The sequence below is a fragment of the Sciurus carolinensis genome, chromosome 2 (assembly GCF_902686445.1).
Source record: "Sciurus carolinensis chromosome 2, mSciCar1.2, whole genome shotgun sequence".
NCBI lineage: Eukaryota > Metazoa > Chordata > Mammalia > Rodentia > Sciuridae > Sciurus > Sciurus carolinensis.
In genome coordinates this window covers 172,327,449-172,347,304 of record NC_062214.1, presented here as the reverse complement: position 1 = coordinate 172,347,304, position 19,856 = coordinate 172,327,449, and the positions used below count along the sequence as shown (strand labels likewise).

At 41.4% G+C, this 19,856-nt stretch overlaps 2 protein-coding genes across 7 annotated transcripts in view; one reads left to right on the top strand and one right to left on the bottom strand.

Moving 5' to 3' along the window:
- Positions 1–90: 90 nt before the first annotated feature.
- The window catches only part of Fam161b (FAM161 centrosomal protein B), a 34,287-nt gene continuing 14,521 nt past the window's right edge, over positions 91–19,856 (top strand). The window contains exons 1-9 of one of the 2 annotated variants that reach the window (XM_047538335.1): positions 91–218; positions 2,991–3,310; positions 4,034–4,584; positions 5,821–6,167; positions 6,739–6,866; positions 8,516–8,680; positions 8,909–9,008; positions 10,606–10,748; positions 11,314–11,572. In XM_047538335.1, the coding sequence (XP_047394291.1) occupies positions 165–218; positions 2,991–3,310; positions 4,034–4,584; positions 5,821–6,167; positions 6,739–6,866; positions 8,516–8,680; positions 8,909–9,008; positions 10,606–10,748; positions 11,314–11,380 (1,875 nt within the window). In that variant the 5' untranslated portion in view covers positions 91–164 and the 3' untranslated portion in view covers positions 11,381–11,572. Of the gene's footprint in view, positions 219–2,990; positions 3,311–4,033; positions 4,585–5,820; positions 6,168–6,738; positions 6,867–8,515; positions 8,681–8,908; positions 9,009–10,605; positions 10,749–11,313; positions 11,573–19,856 lie in introns of those variants that run through there. The other variant, XM_047538336.1, reaches the window with a different exon arrangement.
- Positions 13,084–19,856, bottom strand: part of Znf410 (zinc finger protein 410) — a 33,684-nt gene continuing 26,911 nt past the window's right edge. For 2 of the 5 annotated variants that reach the window (XM_047538340.1, XM_047538344.1), the window contains exons 10-12: positions 18,954–19,094; positions 17,424–17,551; positions 13,084–13,850 (exon numbers count right to left, since the gene is read on the bottom strand). In XM_047538340.1, the coding sequence (XP_047394296.1) occupies positions 13,812–13,850; positions 17,424–17,551; positions 18,954–19,094 (308 nt within the window). In that variant the 3' untranslated portion in view covers positions 13,084–13,811. Of the gene's footprint in view, positions 13,851–17,423; positions 17,552–18,466; positions 18,674–18,953; positions 19,095–19,135; positions 19,668–19,856 lie in introns of those variants that run through there. The other 3 variants (XR_007106925.1, XM_047538348.1, XM_047538354.1) reach the window with 3 other exon arrangements.

The window sequence follows — 19,856 nt, the reverse complement described above, 5'->3', positions numbered from 1 at the left end:
ACTACACCAATCGGAAAGCGATCCTTACTTCCTTGGGCGGGACGGAGCATACGGATGCCCTAGCAGCCAATAAGAGGCTAAGGCCCGTTAGGGGCATAGGTAGCGCTACCACGGCAGCCACCGCCGCTGTCATCGCAGCTTCTGCTTCCTTCAGCCTGGCTAAGATGACTGTAGGAAGGTCTGCGGGATCCCCCGACCGGGCAGAGTGGAGCAGTCAGGTGAGGATAGAAAGAAGAGAGGAAACAGGACTGCGCTCGGGAAGGAACCCCTAAATGAGGAAACTGGCATTGCCTTGGAAACAGACGGCAGGGGCGTGTCACCGAGGGGCGTGGGGTTAAAATTGGCAGCATTTAGGCACTGGGAGGCGGACTCTTATTTTGGGGATTTGAACTACTTATGCCCGTGCTTTTCTAGGACCATACCAGTGGAATTCAATTTTTGCTTATCCTCTCATGTATCTTATGACAACTGTTGTCCCTATGTTGTAGAGATATACAGAGAGGAGAGAATACAGAAAGATTAAGGAATTTTCACCCCATCCATATAGAGACAAAAAGTAGGTTAGTGGTTAGGGGTTTTAGGGAATGTCTACTAAAGGGTATGGAGTTTCTTGCGGGGGGAAGGGGCGATGAAGATGTTCTAAAGTTCTCTGTGATAGTTGCATAACTCTGTACTAAAAACCATCAAATTACACTTTTTGAATGAACTGTATGCTATGGAAATTAAATCTCAATAACGATGTTTTTTTTTTTTTTTTTTTTTTTTTTTTTTAATGAGATTTGCCCAAGACCACATGCTTTTCATTAACAGAGCCAGGACTACAGATATACACAGCTTTGACTCGCAATCTAGTATTCTATCCAGCATTACAGTTAGACCTTAGAGAACCCAGTGAAACCATCAGTAAATGTCACCTGGAGGAATGCAGTGTCCTACCTTCAGTTGGTTTGCCTTTTGCAACCGTGCATCTTCTACAGCATTATCCTGGCTCCATGCCAGCCTCTCAAAGGACATCTCATGCCACCATCCTCTAGTGACATTGACTTTTTCTTATACAAGATTCAGGTCTGTTCCTTTCCAGGACCCTGCCTCAACAAGGCCTTTGCATTTTCTGTTCCTTGACCGCAGAATATTTTTACCCCAAATCTTAGCAAAGCTGGCTCCATTTCATCAATCAGGTGTCAATCCAAAATTCCTCCATAGTGAGAAAATAAAAATCAGCCCAGGACTGAGAAAGCACAAACATCCCTTACTTATGATGGTTCACCTAATGATTTTTCAACTTTACAATGGCAGGAAAGCAATAAGTGTTCAGTAGAAACCACACTTCACATTTTGAATTTTGTTCTATTCCTCAACTAGCAAAAGATCCTCTCTCCATGCCAGGAGAGAGACAGAGAGCTATACCTCCCAGTTAGCCAGGCAGTCACAAGGGTGAATAACTGATACTCTATAGTGTGCTGTGTTCCTAAGGTAGGATGTTGGTTAAATTAGGTGTATTACATACATTTTTTAATTTATTGTATTTTCAGTTTACAATGAGATTATCTGGACATAACCCATCATGTGCCAAGGTACATTTCTATAAGTTAAACTATGACAGACACAGATAAAGCCAGCCTCAAAATCAGTAGGAAACAGTGTTTCTCTTGGGGTCATAATATAGCTACAAAATTACTAACACCCCTTATTCTAAATATAATGCTTACTTAACAGTTACTTACCCTTCCCTGCAGGGAAAAAATTGCTCAAATACCTATTTTACTAAACCATTCCCATGCTGGGAGTGGTGACAAACACCTGTAATCCCAGCCACTCAGGAGTCTGAGGCAGGAGAATCACAAGTTCAAGCCCAGTCTGGGCAATTTAGTAAGACTCTCTCAAAATAAAAAGTTCAAAGAAAGGGCTGGATGTAGCTCAGTGATCAAGTGCCCCTAGGTTCAAACCCACAAAACAACAACAAAAACCCCAATACCCCCCCCCCAAAAAAAAAAAAAACAGGTTAAATTGTTGGTTAAATTGTCCCTACTTCATGACAGCACTCATCCATTGTTAAATCCTCTTCTGACCCTCCTAAGAATCAATCAGGACAAGACACTAAAAAGACACTAAAACCCTGCCACTAATATGCACACACCAGGTTCCTTATTGTTTCCCATGAGGTACTACAAATGTATAAACCTCACTCTGATTATAGATATAATCCTAGTGACTCTAATGGACTTTTATCAACATAAAAGTTTTCCAAAAGCAATCCATCACTCTATAACTAGTGTTAATGGTTTTATTTGAATATCTTCTTACATTTTCTGTTCCTTGTCATAGAATGCAAGCTTCATGAGAATAGAGACCTTGTTTTCTTGTTTTCAGTTCAGTGTGTTAGGCATCCAACAGATATTTTCTGTATGAATGAGTTTTGTTGTCATTTTCCAGTGATGGAGACAAATCCAATTCTTGAGCATGATAGGCAAGCTTGCTACCACTGAGCTACAACCCCAGCCACTGAATACATTATTAAATGTTGGTTGGGTATCTCACTTTCTAGGATGACACTCTTTTAGCTAGTCTACATTGTCCTGTTAATCATCCATTTCTAGTGATGGCATAGGAATTAGTTAGAACATCAGGAAAGCAGGACTGTAAACAGGGCAACAAGAGAAGAAGAACGATGGGTAGTGAGTACGGTGGGCACAAATGTTGCCAAGGTCCTGGGTAGCAAAATGCATGGTGCAGTTTAGTTGCTCTAAATGCTTACTGTACTGCATGGATAGGGAGCATGCGTTAGCTCTTTGCTTCCCTTTCCTGCCCTTCAGTCAAGCACACCTGTGTACCAGGATGTGAAATTTCTTAAGAGCAAGAACACATCTTATTTTTCTTTGTTCCTCTTATCCCTAATATACTAAGACTTATTCAAAATGAAATCAATCATTATATTTTGAAGACTATAGAAATTATAGTTTAACTCACAGTTTATTTCTATTCCATTATAGATATTTCCCCCCAAATCCTCTTCTGACACGGAGGCAGAAGACAAACTGTCTGGGGATGGCCTGATTTTACCCAGGGCTGGCAAACTCCATGAGTTCCTCAGCCCTGAGGAGGAGACAGATTCCACCTCTGACTCAACTGGAAGCTTTTATGAGTCCTTACAGGTTCTAAAGCAGGGGGGCAAATGGGGTCTGTTGGAGTCCCTCTTTCAGTCTGACCCAGGCAGTGATAAGAACGTCTCTGAAGATGATGAGAACTTGGAGAGTTTCTTCCAAGACAAGGGCAGGGGGAAGTCACAGATCCAGTGCCCTGGGTCCCAGAGGTAAGGCTCTGCAGTCAACAGCCACCCCACTCCACCATTCTGGGCCAGTCATGCCATGTCTCTAGGCTTCATATTCCTTTGCAGACAGGCAGGGACCATGTCTGCAAGTTGCCACTTAGCCAAGCTGTGGCTCAGAATCAGTTTTTGAGTCCATGCAAGTGTTCCAATTCCTACTCAGCAATCCTAAATCAATTTGGACAACTCTTAGTTCAATGAAACATTAGAGTTAATTAAAGGAATGCCTTTCCTAAACAATCTTTTCCCCAAGAATGACAAGGTTTATTGACCTTGACCAGGTCTGTTATATGCATGCATACTTTATCTCATTTAGTATTTTCTTTCTCCTTCCAGTAACTTTTAAGTGGATATATATTTGTCATTCTACATATGAGGAAATTCATAACCTTAACGTTTGAAACAGGTTTTTAGCTTATATCTAACTCTAAATTCCTGCTTTGTCCCATTGCACTCTTTTCTCTCTCATATGCAAACATGGCAGTTTGTGGATCAATTCTGAGAAGAGAATTTCCACTAGGCTGCTAGGATTGCCTGTGAGAAGAGTAGGGAGGACTCATGGAAAAGTTATGGGCATAGAGGCTTGTGGGTCTGTGATGTGAGGCTGAGAAGCCAGCTGTGACTTGCCAGGCAGAGGCCTGGGGAAGAAGATTAGGAAATGGCTGGGATTCCTGACTGCCTGGTGCAGAGACCTGCTCTCTCCCACAGGTGTGGCTCCACAAGGCGCTGCAGCTCCCTGAACAGCCTTCCCTCTGGCGGTCCCAAGGCTCTGGCCCAGCCATCTACAGGCTCCGAGCCTCCTTCCCAGCACAGAAGTGTCAGCTCCTGGGCATCATCTATCACCATCCCTCAGCCATTCCGCATGACACTGCGGGAGGCCCGGAAGAAAGCCCAGTGGCTTGCCTCACCTGCCTCCTTTCAGCAGGACAGGCAGCAGGCCCAGAAGCAGGGCCAGGAGGAGGCTGAGTGCCACCGGCAGTTCCGGGCACAGCCTGTACCTGCACATGTCTACTTACCCCTCTACCAGGAGATCATGGAGCGCAGTGAGGCCCGGAGACAGGCAGGGATCCAGAAGAGGAAGGAACTGCTTCTCTCAACCTTAAGGCCCTTCAGCTTCCTGGAGAAGGAGGAGCAGCGAAAGGAAGCTGCTCGACAGAGAGACCTGGCTGCCACAGTAAAGTCCAAGGTCCCCCAAAAGAAGGCCACTAGAAGGATCCCTAAGTCCATTCTGGAACCAGCCCTTGGGGACAAACTCGAGGGTAAAAATATCCTTGCCACCCTGTTGCCTCCTGCTTGTGGGTACCAAGAGACCCAGTTGGTTAGTCAGCTTGGCTTGGAGATGAGCTGTCTGGGTCGACCCCCTAGAGGCTGCATGCTCAGGGTAGGCCATGAGGAAGGGTTAAAAAGTATACTGTGAATAAGGGCCTCAGGCTTTATTCTTCTACAGCCACATGTGCACTTACCAGGCACTGTTCTCTGATAAATAAGCAAACATGGAGTTTGTAGACATGAGGAGGTAGAGAGTAGACACATAATTATTAATGGGATGAGTCAGCCACCTATAGTCATCTGTGATCCCAGCAAACAAATGGGATGAGTCATTTGCAAGAATTAGAGGGAAGCATTCAGCATACAATGAAAGGACCTAATTCAGTGTGCAGTGAGGAGAGAGAGCAGTTCAGGGAGGACCCAGAGAAAGGGAGCACTGGGGCTCCTGAAGGAGGAGCCAGTTAATTTGGTGAAGAGGGAGGAGGAAGGGCAAGCAGAGATGTGGCCTAGAGGTAGAAGTAAACTGAGAGGCAGAGAAGGGTGACAGGGGAGGAATGGTTGGCACAAGAAAGCTGAGAGGCCTTGCTGGCCACTTTAGTGATTTTTGGACTTCATTCCAAGGGCACTGACAGGTTTTAAGTAGGGTGGCTCATGAACAGATATGCAGTTCAGAATGATCACTCTGCTGTTGTAGATAATTAAGGGTGGTAGCAAAACTGGAGGGATGTTGACCTAATAGGCCGTTTCAATATTCAGTTTAGAAAGCATGAAACTAGTAGTGGGGACAAAGAAGATAGGCTAGAGAAAGGTTAAAGAGGAAGACACAGAATGTTTGATAGGAGAGAGGGAAGACTTGAGAATTGTTGGGGCAAAGGGCCTGGGCATTTGGGTGGCTAGAAGAAGGTGGTGGCTGGCCTTCCTGCTTTGTCTCTAAAGAAGAAATTGTATAAAGTGCTCAATGAGCATAAAGGAGCTGCTTCTGCAGTCTGGTATGGGCAGTGGTGTCGTGGTCACTGTATACTAATGAGTATTCTAGAAAAGAAAGGAAAAAAGCAAACTGGTTTGTAAATTTTGCCATTTCTTCATATTGTGGCCAAATGCAGTTTTCCCATGTCAGTGGGCTCACAGGGTTCCTGGAAAGTTAACAGTTGACTTCACACTACTGCTAGTGCTTTTGGTGTAAAGCTTGGTCCCTGTTTACTCATCACTACCCTCTTTGTCCACAGAAGCTGAGCTCTTTAGAAAAATTCGCATCCAGATGAGGGCCCTGGACATGCTCCGGATGGCCTCCTCGCCTATTGCCTCCTCTAGTAGCCGGGCTGATTCACAGCCCCGAACAGCTGCCCGAACCCAGGAGAAAAAGCTTGGCTTTCTGCAGACTGACTTTGGATTCCAACCTCGGGTAAATCCTGTTGTCCCTGACTATGAGGGTCTATACCAAGCCTTCCAGAGAAGAGCTGCCAAGAGAAGAGAAACCCGGGAGGCAACTCACAACCAGCCCTTCTTGCTGAGGACTGCCAACCTGCGGCATTCTCCGAGGTCCTGTGATGCTGCCACTACTAGAGGAAGGAGGGTAAGGGCCCAGGGAGCTGTGGGAGGACCAGGGCCTGAAGGCGGGATATGCAGGATGGGCCTGGGGCTTAAAGGAAAGCACTTCTCATGACACTTTTCTATTTTAACTTTTTTTTCCCCCAGCCTTTTTGTTTTTTATCTTGAGACAGGGTCTTGCTAAGCTGCTGAGGCTAGCCTTCAACTTGGGATCCTCTGTCTCAGCCTCCTGTGTCCAAGCATGTCAGTTGTAAGCAGATCCACATTCCTGTAAATTTAAGACCTCAGGAATACTCTTTTTCATTCCCTTTATCTAGAGGGATTTTGCAGAAATAAGCACAAGCAGGTCTGGGAGGCAGGGAATTGGGGTCGATTGTATCACTATAACATGTTCAAAGAAATCTCATTTGATAAAAAACTTTAGGATTATTATCCTAGTCTTGTTCTGGTTATTAAACTTGAGATCTCATTATCTTTACTTCCAGGAATAAAATGGAAGATTCTCATTTTCAGTCTTTCACTGAAATTGAATCCCAGCTAAGATAGAAACTAATCATATGTGCTATCCCACCAATACCAGCTTTCCTTTCTTCTAGGGTTCCCCACAGCCACCAGCTACACCCCTGACAAGAAGTCATTCTCTGAGTGGCCTTGCTTCCCTCTCTACCAACACTCTCCCTGTGCATATCACAGATGCCACCAGGAAGAGGGAATCTGCAGTCAGGTGAGTGGTCAGGCTATGTAAGACTCAATGCTCTGGTTTAGGTCAAATTCTTGAACCCACCCTTCTCCCGCTGGCCTTCTCAGCTGTCCTCAGAGACACCTTAAGGGGTTAAAGAGATTCTTTGATCAGGGCAGGAATACATGTGGTCTTCATGCCTGGTGCTAGCCATCACTTAGCCCTCATGGGGGACTTATTTGGTGCAAGGCACAATGTTAAGGCTGAAAATCCTTAGGAAACCTACTAAAGTGTAATATCTAGTCTGAAATATAGAAAAGCAAAGATGCCATTACCATATTTTGTGAGGCAAATGCAGAGTACTGTGAGGGCACCAGGAAACCTGGGGCAGTGTTCTCTTTTCTTTTGGAATAATATCTGAGGTGAAATATAAAGAATGACAAGGAGTTAGACATATGAAGGCTGGAGAGAAAGAAGGTTCCAGACAGAATAACATGCATAAAAGTCTATACATAAAAAGAGGGTGGCAGTCACGAAGGGTAAGAATTCAGAAAAGTGTGACAGCAGGTGACTTAAACCTGCCACAGAGGTAATGAAACAATGATTACCTAGAGATGCTCTGAGAGTCATCTTAGGGAGATGTCAGAGTCTGGAAGTAGGAGGGTTTTTTGTTGTTTGTTTTTTTTTTTTTTTTGCAGTGCTGTGAGGGATAGAACCAGTCTTGAGCATGTGAGGCAAGAACTCTACCACTGAGCTACACACTGTCCAGTCCATCCTGCTTATTTTGAACTCTTCAGCTAACCTATTCTCATTGAGCCAGTCCCCCAGTAGAGTTCCTCCTCCTTTAGGCCTCTGAGCTGAAGTTAAGCAGGAGTGTCATCCTGGGAAAGGACTAACATCTTAGTGCCTCTACCTTTTCCATGGGGCTTCCATGGAAGTAGCCAGAATTTACTTGGCGCCTACAGACAAGAGGGATTGTAGAAGTGTACTTAAGATCCAAGAAATACTCCCTTAAAGCCCAGTATGAGAGGACTCATGAACAAGAAGCCAGCCAGCTATGGAGAATACCCATATCTGTTTTCCAACAGTAAGGAACTGGACATTTTCTTTTTTTTAAACAGTGCTGGGGATCTTTTTAGATATGCAAGTTGTATTCACAAAGAATCACAAACCCAAGTACTTTCCTGCCCACTGTTTAGAGTGGTCAAGGGCAGATTCTGGTTCTGATCATGGCTTTCCCACTGGCATGCTGGAGACTGATCCTCAGACTCCTTCCCTGTAAAAGGAGAACTTACTGTCTTTACATTATGAGGCCCTTTTGAGGATTACATGAAGTCTAATGTTTTTTGGTTCATGGCAGGTTGTGCAGCAAGTGGTAGCTATTAATAGTTTCCAGATAAGTGAGAAACCTAACAGATTTCCTGAGTTTTGGGCTATTTAAGGATGTACACATCTCCAGTTCAATGAATTAACTTTTCCCATATTGATGGAAGGTTTCATCTGCTAGTACATTTAATCCCAGAAGCTTATTATTCCTGAAAATGGCACCATGGTAAATTATCTGCTTCATTCATTAAAAACAAAACAAAACAACAAAAAAAAAACCCACTTATTTTCCAGAGAGTGTACTAAGATTACTTCTAAATATACCCAGGTTGGTTATCTGCACTCTTATTTTTGTTCTCTCCCTTTAGAAGTTCACTTGAAAAAAAGGAAAAAGCAGATGAGAGTATTCAGTGGTTGGAGATGCACAAAAAGAAGTGTCAAGCGATGTCTAAATCTGTGACCTTGCGTGCAAAAGCCATGGATCCCCATAAAAGCCTGGAGGAGGTGTTCAAAGCAAAGCTGAAAGAGAACCGGTTAGTGTCAAAGGGGTACAGGTCTTGGGATCCAATATATTGTTGTCTCAAATATGACAAAATGGAGTTATTAAGTTATTATTAAGTTGTTATAATCATACAGAGTCAAGAATTTTGCCAGGCAGTTAGGAATTTATAATATACACAAGAGTTACTCTGCTCAACTAAATGAAGGGCATTCTAGATTGGAAAAGACGGAATTCTTTTTAGAAATCTTGTTAATTCCAGGAACAATGACCGTAAAAGAGCAAAAGAGTATAAGAAAGAATTGGAGGAAATGAAGAAGAGAATACAAACCAGACCCTATCTCTTTGAACAAGTTACCAAGGTAAAACTCAACTATCATTCATTTTCTATCTGCCTTAGATGAATGTGAGCTTAGAAGTAATGAAACAACTTTAATATGTGGGCATTGAACATTTCCTTAAGATTCAGATATTCTAAATTGTACACCTTTTATTGGTACCATTTTTTTTCCCCTTAAATATAGGTCTTCATGGGTTCAGATGCTCGCAAACACCCTATAGCCTCTTTCCAGAGTAACTTTGGCTTTCAGGCTGAAAGAATCATTTGAAGATATTCTCTAGACTTCAGGGGCAGGTGAACTCAGTTGAGGCATCCCTAAGCAAGCTCTGTTCTGCTCAGGAAGGCAACCATCCCAGGAAGTTTGGGATCATGCTCTCTATATCCCTTTTCTCTCAGTTTCAGATAACAGTTCCACAGTGACTGGTTCCAGTTTTTGGGTTTTACCTCCATCCTGTAGCTGTTGCAGGATCTAGGCATTTATGGGTCTACTCCCTCCGCAGCACCCACCCCCCAAACACCTGTATGCTACCAACATGCTGGACTGTCTTGGGTTTACTTAGCACCTCACATTATTCAAAATCTCATGCTGACCTTTCCTATTTATGTTAATTTCTGTCAAATTTTACTCTTCAGATCCCACCAGATTTTTCAACACAGTAGGAAAAACACAAAGTACTATGATTTTGCTTGTTTAAGTATACCTTCATATACAGGTCATCATGCTTATATTAAGAATGTTCTCAATGCACCTTACTTTCTATTTCTTCCTGTTTTGATGTTCCTAAGAATGGTTTGGTTGCTTTTAAATCTTAAACTGTACTGGGTGCAGTGGTGCACAACTATAACCCCAGTGAATCAGTAGGCTGAAGCAGAATCCAAAGTTCAAAGCCAGTCTCAGCAATTTAATGAGTCCCTGAGCAACTTAGCCAGACCCTGTTTCAAAATAAAAAAAGGCCTGGAGATGTTGCTTAGTGGTAAAGCGTCCCAGGTTTAATCCCCAGTACCAACAAAGAAGAAAAATAAAGAACTTTAAATCTTAAAATGGTTTTAGTCCACCTTTTTTCATCTGCGTCTCACTTCATCTCCCACAAATTTAAGTCCTCATTTTTAAATGTGTGGTTCACAAATCAATAGCTGGCTTCTCCCGAAGAAGAGTTGCAGGCCACTTCTGAAATTGGAACTGGAATTGGAAAATGATGTTTCAAACTGAAAAATCTAAATCTAATATACAATGATTATATTTTATTCACAACCACACTATGCCTAATTCAAATGTGTTGCATGGAGATCTCAGATTAGTTATTATATACGTACAGGATTTTGATCTCAATATGAGTGGTTGTTTTAAAGGTTCCTCCCAGTGGTGTTGCTGAAGAAGGCAATTTAGAGCTGCAGAATGACAGCAGCCTCTCAGATTAAGATTATGCATTTTAACAAGGTCCTCTGGGACACGATTGTACATTAAAGCTTGACAACAAAGCTCTAAGTAACTTTAATGTAGATCTGCCCAGCACTAAGGGCTGGAGGTGGTGGTAGGGGCATTATTATAAAAATACTGATTAAGTAATTTACAATCATCTGGTAATTCACAAGATAGCTACATAATTTCTATCCTTCAGGACCTTGCCAGGAAAGAAGCAGAACAACGGTACCGAGACACCCTGAAGCAGGCTGGACTGGAGGAAGACTTTGTGAGGAACAAGAGTCGAGGCACCCGGGCTGTACAATGGAAGGAGGAGGCTAATGTCAGGCATTCTCCCAGGTAAAGTTAAAGGAAGAAAAGTATAGCATTCTTAATTCTGTTCCTTAAGTTATAGTATATCCTCCACTAATTCCTGTTTTCCCCTTAAACACGTTGCTTTATAGCCAGGCATGGTGGCAAATGCTTGCAATCCACAGACTTGGGATTATTAGAGCAGGAGGACTGCAAGTTCAAGGCCAGCCTCAGCCATTTAACAGAACCCTGTCTCAAAATATAAAAAAGAGTAGAGACATAGCTCAATGGTGAAGTACCCTGGATTCATTTCCCAATACCAAAACAAAACAAAACAAAACAAAACAAAACAAAACAAAACAAGATATGTCCCTTTATAGCCAGGTACTCAGGAAGCTGAAGCAGGACTCACAAGTTTGAAACCAGTGAGATCCTCTCTCAAAATTTAAAAAATGAGCTAAGGATTGTAGCTCAGTGGTGGATTGATTGCCCTTACTGGGTTTAATCCCTAGTACTAGAAAAAAAGAAAAAGTTGAGGCCATTCTTAAACCTTACACATTGCTTCCTTTAATTTAAAATGTTCTATTTCATAATGTTTTCATTTATTTTGCAGCATCCATGAAACTACAAACCTCAGCATCAGTGATCCACAGCATGATTTAGAAGGATCTCTAGAATAGCTTACAAGCCTGAAAAAAGAGTTGGAGAAGCTGTATTATGAATCACCAGATCATCTGAAATCACTGGCCTAAGTGCATGTAACATTACTGCCCCCCCCCCCACCCGCGGGGGCGGGGGTTACTGGGGATTGAACTCAGGGGCACTCAACCACTGAGCCACATCTCCAGCCCTATTTTGTATTTTATTTAGAGACAGGGTCTCACTGAGTTACTTAGCATGTTGCTTTTTTCTGAGGCTGGCTTTGAACTCGCAATCCTCCGGCCTCAGCCTCCCGAGCCGCTGGAATTATAGGCGTGCCCCACAGCGCAGGGCATATATTATCATTTTTTTTTTTTAAACCTTCATTTTATATATTTATTTATTTATTTTTATGGTGCTGAGGATCGAACCCAGTGCCTCACATGTGCTAGGTGAGCACTCTACTACTGAGCCACAACCCCAGCCCCACATTACTGTATTACTGCAGCTCACTAGGGGTTGTCAAGGCATGCAAAACTTGGGTTTTGAATCATTGCTACTATTATAGAATGGGGAAAAGAAGAGTTACAGATAACAGGAATGTTTCAAAGAACTCAAATTAGAGAAGCTCAGGGTAGAGGGATCATAGCCCAGACCTAAGGGGTCTTACTTTATGACTGACTGGCATTTAAGAACAACTACAGAAAAAGAGACACAAGCCAAAATGCTAATCAGGGCATGAGTGAGTCAAATGGATTAGGTATAAGATAGGAGACAGTAAGGACCAGAGAGCATAAGTCCTACTAGAAAACAGGCCCAGAATTACAGTAGCCATTGTCATCAGAAGCCAGAAATGTGCCAGCTACTCGGGAGACTGAAGCAGGAGGATCACAAGTTCAAGGCCAGCCTCTGCAACTTAGCAAGACCCTGTCTTAAAATAAAAGGGCTGGTGGTTTAAGTTTAGTGGCAGAGTACTCCCCCTGGGTTTAATCCTCAGTACCAGAAACACCCATATACAAAAAGCCAGAAATGTGTATCTTGGCAACTAATTAAAAATTATGCAGAAATTTTGTGTGGGCAAAATAAAACACATCTGTTTATCAGATTTAGCCCATGATGACAAATCTGCAACCTTTAGTTCAGGGTTTCTCATCCTTAGCACTTGATATTTGGGGACAGATCAATTTTTCATTGGTGGTTATGGGAGGGAGCTGTCCCTTACAGGCAGGATCCCTGGCCTTTACTCACAAGATCCCAGTAGCACATTCTTCTGGTTTGACAACTAAAAGTGTCTCCAGATATTGCCAGATGTATCCAGAGGACAAAAACTTCCCAAGGTGAGAATCGCTACTCTAATACCAAAGTAAGACTGCAGAAGGCAAACACTGAGATTTTAAGAATACAAGTGATTGCCATGAACTCAATCCACACAGCACGGAAGGAATATGCATGTCTTTAACAAATTATCTTTCTAGAATAATTCAAAATTATCTGCTGTTGTTGCTTTTTTTCTCAAACTCAGACATGGTCTTTTCTGATTATAGCAGAATGATACTCTCAAACGACCATCTGGATTTGCTAGTTAGCAATGAAGACACTCATGTTTCTTAAGACTCCTCAGTTCTGTTTTACCTGCATGGAATCCTAAGGATAAATCAATGTTCTGTCTTTAAAGAGAAGGACTGAATTATTTTCTTAATTTTCTCTACAAGGAAACAAGTGTCTAAAACAAGAACCAAATAACTGACTGGGCTGTTCTGTTTATTTAAAGGGAAAACTGGATCATGTGATTTTTAACTTAAAAAAACAAACAAACAAACAAAAAAAAAACCCCTCTTAACATGCTACTATTATGTTCCATAAGCAAAGAAAACAAAGTGACCAAGTAGAGGTGTATAGGACAAGACAGTAAGTACCTCAGCCTGGGCCAAGGGGAGATTCAAGTAATTTATTTTTTGCAGCCCAATGGCTGAGAGTCTGTTACTCAGGTTGCTAAAGGGAGAATGTCACAACAGAACTGACATCACTCCCTTCTTCAAAGCAACAAGGCATCTTGAAAACTTCTGGTGAAGTTCTGTGGTTGGTGACAGGACATTGTTCATCCATGTGAAAAGATAGCTGGGTCTGGGATGAAAGCTCTTCAAAGGAAAACCTCCCCTCAACCAGTCTTAATGGAAAACTTCAGCTAACATATAATGAATTCACGTTAGGGAAAAATCTATCCCAAAATTTTGCAGTGGGGAGAGAGGGAGGTAGTTACCCATCCCAGTCACTGCTTGGCTCCTTGTCTGAATCAGTTGGTGGCTGAAGAAAAGCTCTCATAATCCATCTTCTCTGCCAGGGAAGATGAATGGAAGCAAAGGAGTTTTGTCCTTCATATATTCATTTGGTTCTGGCAGGTCATGAGCCTTTGCATCCTTATTCCCGCTATGCATTCTGGGATCAGAGCTGCACTTCCAGGAGCACCCATGCTCATGTCCGTCTTTCAGTTAAATCTCCTTGGTTTAGTAACTGTAAAAGATTGAAAGCAAATCTAGAATAGGTTACCACTGAATCATAAACAAATTAATGTATACTAAGTAAAATAAGAGTGGAGGGTAGGGAAAGGTACTTGAGAGGTTGATGAAGGATATCTAGTTCTGAAGCAAAAGACAAGCATAGACTGACAGATCTCATTCATATGTTGGCCTTGGTACAGCACTTTGGCCACTTCCTGGTGCTGTCGTATGAACTATGGCAATAAAATATCCTGAGTCTACAAGCAGATCTATTGTTTGTATTGTCACTTATTCTTCAATCAGTGATGGAGAAATGTGCAACTTACAAGGAAATCAGAAACAGTGGAACTAAAACTCTTGGAAGTTGGAGTCAGCCAAAACACAAACTGAAGTTCTGAAGGAGGAAACAGGAAAGTTGCTGTTCTATTATAAGACCTAAGAGCTGAAAACTACTCATTAGAGATCCAGGCTTCCTGAGCTTAAAAGAATACCTTTCCTGTGATGAAGGATTCTCTTAGGGTGGCAATAACACTGACATTCTACTTGACACTAAAGGCTTCTGTTCAAGGGACGTTTTGTATAACATAATTCACAACCAATTCCTATGTAATTATAAAAAGAAAATGAGATGGGAACAATTAAGTGAAATTCAAAATAAAAACTAGGCTATTAAAATCAAGTCAGGTAAGTTCTTGAGCTTGATATGTATTTGGTAATCTTAATTTGGATGAAGGTAATCTACATAGCAGAATTTAATGATATGGAATTTTTTAAAGTTTAAAGAAAAAAAAAAAACCATAAGACATAGATTTCATCTGATGCCGTGTGGTAGGGATATAAGAATGGTGTATTTTTGGCTTGGGGATGTAATTCAGTAGTAGAGCCCTGCCTAGCACACACAGGGCCCTTGGTTTGAGCCCCAGCACTGAAAAAAAATAAAATGTTTTGAATGTAGGCCAAGATCCAGATAAGGTTGCACTCAATCAAACTCAGCACTTTTTCTTTTTTTTTTCTTTTGTGGTACTGGGGATCAAACTCAGGGCCTTGTGCTTGTGAGGCAAGCACTCTTACCAGCTGAGCTATCTCCCCAGCCCCAAACTCAGCACTTTTTGAGAAACACTGAAGAATGTGTAATTCTGTTTTCTGCTTTGATTTATTTGGAAAATACCCTTAAGAGGCAGTTGAAGCTAGCTGGGTTCAAAGCTAAACTGGTTCTTGAATTCAAGAAGGTAAATTCAATGTGAATATGGAACCTCATTTGGGATGACCCTCGGTGGGTGAGAGTCCAAAAGCTCAGGTCCCAGTTAGCCCTGTGCAATGAGACCTCTAATTCTTTGGAGACCTCAGGCAATACTGAAAAAACCCAGAAATTATATAAACTGAACCCTCTGAATAAGTTCTACCCATCAACTTCCATACTGGGATTGAATGCAGGGGTGCTCTACTACTGACCTACATCCCCAAACCATTTAAAAAAATTTTTGTTTGAAATAAAACATTTTATTGTGGATTAAAAGGCACACAGAAATAAAGAGACCAGTACAATGGACCCGTGTGCCCTTCACCAAGCTTACACAGCCACTAATTCAGAGTCAAACCCATTTCAACTCATCCCTTCCCTACCACCACCACTGCTAATGCTACTAAACCACTCACAACAAATCCTTGTTCTATGGTTTCTGTCATAAGTCCTTATGGATTTCTGAAAGATGAGCACTTTTTATAAGAATATATTACAATATCATTATCCTAGCTAAAACAAAGTAACAGTAATTTCTTGATATTATTCTATATTCAGTTGGCCTTTTAAAAATTTTGAGACAGGGATTCACTAAGTTGCTGAGGTTGGCCTTGAACTTGTGATGTTTTTGCCTCAACTTTCTGAGTCACTGGGATTACAGAAGTGTTCCACTACACCTGGATTTGAATAAGAGTTTTTAATATTTTTCATGATAATTTCTGATATCTGACTTGTTTGTCCTCTCATTTTTTTTTTTAAATTAGGGATTGAACCCAGAGATGCTTTACCACTGAACTATATCCCCAGTTCTTGTTCTTTTTATTTTAAAGCAGGATCTCACTAAATTGCTGAGGCAAACCTGTGATGCTCCTGCTTCAGCCTCCCAAACTACTGTGTTTACAGGTGTGTACCACTGTACCCCACTGTCCTCTGATATTCTTGCTAAGTTATTTTTATCATTATTTGTAGTATCAGGGATCAAATCCAGGGGCCCTCTACCACTAAGTCATATCCCCAGCCCTCCCCACCACTTTTTTGGTAAGACCTTGCTAAATTGCCCAGGCTGGTCTCAACTTGCAATTCTCCTGCCTCAGCCTCCCAAGTCACTGAGATTAAAGACATGTACCACATAAGCCTGGGGAGTAAAACCTGGGGCACTTTACCACTAAGGTATGTTCCCAGTCCTTTTTCTACTTTGAGACAGGGTTTCATTAAATTGTGGAGGCTGGTCTTGAATTTACAATCCTCCTGTCTCAGCCTCCCAAAGTCACTGGGATTTACAAGCATGCTCCACCGCCACCTGAATCCTCTTGATTTTTAGGCAATCTGTGTTACTGAGTCTGCCTGAGGTTGTCAGTAGGCAGTATCTACATCTGAAGTCAATGCCAAGACCCATGTACAAATGTACTATTTCTGGAATTCTGCATATGCAAATCTGATCATATTTTACCCATGCAGTGGCTCCCTATTGCTCCCAGGACTCATGGCCAAGGAAGTCCTTCAAGAGAGGACCAGCTTATCTTTCCAGCTCTCATGTTTCTGTTCCAGCCCATCTATCTATTCCATGTCCTATCATATTCAATCATCTGGGGTTCAGAGATGCACCCTGCTCCCTTTCTCTGCCTTGTACATTGCTGCCCTTACACAAGTTATTTTCTTCCAACTCCTCCTCCTCCTCCATCAAGATGACTTCTATTCATCCCTTAGGTCTCAAATTAAATACTGTAAAATATATTCTCTGACTTCTCTTAGGATAGGCACTTTTACTACAATGTTAAGAACTGTCAGTTTATTGATCTGTCATTCCTCACATTCTAACCTCTCTGTACAGCACAACTCCTGGGGCACTATTTATATAGTTATGAAGTTATAAAAGGTAGAGGTCCTAACTGCCTATAAGCTGAGACAGACTATATTTTGTTTACTATTGTTTAACTAGAATCTGGAAGTGTGCTTTGCATCAGATATGTAATAAATAACAGTTGAATGAAGTAAGGCTTTATACATCTGGCATTATAGAACTGTGCTGCTGCACCCCAGCAGATGTTATGTTCCTTATAAAATAAAAGCAGCATCCATATGTTTCAATGAGGCAAAGAACAGTGGGAATAGACATCACTCATTAAAGAATATACATAAAGGAACTCTAAAAGTGAAGAGTCCCAGCTGTGACAGACTAAATCTCTCAAACTCAAGCTCTTCTCAAGCGGAACTCATGCTTAGCTTAAAGGAAGAAACTCCAGTCAAAGTGGCCAGGAAATGGAAGTTTTTTGGATCCTCTTAACTAGATTCCCAATCACTCTCCACTTAAGTTGCCACAGAAAAAAGGGCAAGAGACAGATTTACCTCCTGTGGATTTACTGCAGTTAGGACAGAAACTTCATATGACTGCCTCCCTGACTGCATGGTCACCAAGTGATGTGTCACATCAGGCACTGAAGATAGGGGACGTGGGGAACCTTCAGTGAGCACCTCTGTGAAACAAACAAATAAAAAAAATGAATCGTCAATGAAAAGTAAATTCACAGATATACCTACTGCCTCATCAAGTCTTTCAAAAAGAACTCTAAAAATTGTTCCCTGAAAAAGTGAATCCCACATTCCTGTATTTCTTTCAAGTTAATTCCTGCCCAATAATCAATACCAGTGAAATTTGGAAAATGTTACAAAAGGAGAATGAAAAGAAATAGGATTATTGATGTAGAGGTTGATCATTTTTCAATAAACTTATTTAGAGTAATATGGCTTTAGTACTGTTAGCTAAACTAAAATGGGGTATGAAACAGGACAAATAAAGGTCAGGCAGGCAAATCAGGGAATCAGACCAGCTCTTGAGCAGTCACAAATAATACCAGTAGCGCAATACGTGCAGGTTGAGAACTTAAGCTAATCCTGGCTCCAATGTTCGTGCTCAGTGTGTCTTCTTAGAGCTGGCAAAGCAGCTTCATGCAATTTGTATGCCTCTGGCTTTGGTTATCCACTCAGATCATTCATGAAACAAGAGGAGGCATATTGTGGTAGCACACAAACTCCATATGGGCTCCACACAGAAGTTACACAAACAGTCACTTACACCCAGAACTAAGATATGAGTACCTAAAACACAGGACCTTATACTAAACTATCCACCAGCTAGATCACCATAAAAATCTTCTGGTAACAATTTATAGATAAATTACTTAGCCCTCAAACTCATTTTTCCTCTAGGTGTTTTGTAGCTTATACTGCTCTTCTAGACTATACTGAATAACTTAATGCTTGATAATAGACGATCTTTCATTTAGTCAATGCTAGTTCACAACTGGATTTTAAGATCCCTATTCTACTTTTGTTCTTTCCCATGGTGCCAGGCACACAGTAGGCACTGAATAAATGCATGCTGACCTCACCTGGTAAGTTTTTCAGAGAAGAGGGCCTGGCCTGTGTAACTTGGGTGAAATTTCTATACCAGAGAAGAGCAACTGTTTCCTAGAGAGCCCCTTTTTTTTTCTCCAGAAGATATGGCTTTTGAAGGTATGGAGAAATTGCTTTATATCTCCTCTGTAAAACCTGGTTATGTTCTGTTTAAATGTTTTAAAAGTTAAGTTCTTCCATAACTGCAATAGGAAAGACAGAAATAGTTGGCCTAGGATGCTAGGATTACATATAATTTTCTCTTAAAAATTTTTTCTCTTTATCCTTGGATTACATCATCTTCAATGACTTCTTTTTTAAAAACACATTCACTTATCCACCCCAGAGAATAAGAACACAAATGCTACTCAATCGTACCATAGCTACTCACAAGAAATAAAGAGTAAATCCTCCATTCTGGAGACAACCCATTCTTTAGCCTCTAGTTGCAGTCATTTCCCCCAGGAGAATTACAAGTCTTACCATCATCAACTCCCAGGATAGAATTGGTATTTGGTAGGTTCAAGGTCTCTCCACCAAGGCTGGGCTGGGAATTCATAGACACCAGGTTTTTACTGGGTACTGAAGCCTCTTCAAGCAAACTACTGCCCATTAGTGGCTCAGCTGCACAGAGAACAGGATGTGAGAGACATGCAGCAGTCAAGGCTATGCCTGGTCCTCATTTTTCTTCACAAGGAAGCTGGCCTTCACTTGCAGAACTAGAAGTTATCTATTATCTTGGATGCCACATCCTATTTCACCCATTTTCAGGAAATAAAAATAAAGAAGGGAAGTGTTGAGCACTAGGGATCATATCCTTGCTCAATATCTAAAGAATTAGCATATGAAAAATAATTAGCATATGAAATGGAATGAACAGATACTTAGAAGTACTTGGAATGAAATAAGTGAATAACATGGAAAAGGAGTAAGAATAAAAAAGTTATCAAATTAAAGATAGGGCAAAAGACATTCAACTGATAAGTAAAAAGCATTTAAACTTTTGTTATAAATAAATTTTTATTAACATGCTATTCAAATGCTGGTTCATGGACCAGCCCTAGTTACAACAGACTCACTAAGGGAACTTATATGGTTTTTGTGAGGTTTTTCTGAGACAGGATCTTCCTATGTTGCCCAGGTAGATCTCAAAACTTCCGTGTGCAAGTGATCTTCCCACCTTAACCTACCAAGTAGCTGGGAAAACAGGCACATGTTACTAAAGAAAGTTGTATTTATTGTTCATTGGTGGTGATGATGATGATGATGATGATGATGATGATGATGATGATGATTTTGCAGTGCTAAGGACCAAACCCAGGGTCTGATCATAACAGACAAGAATTCTACCCACTGAGTGATACCCTAGTTCTTAGGGGAACTTTT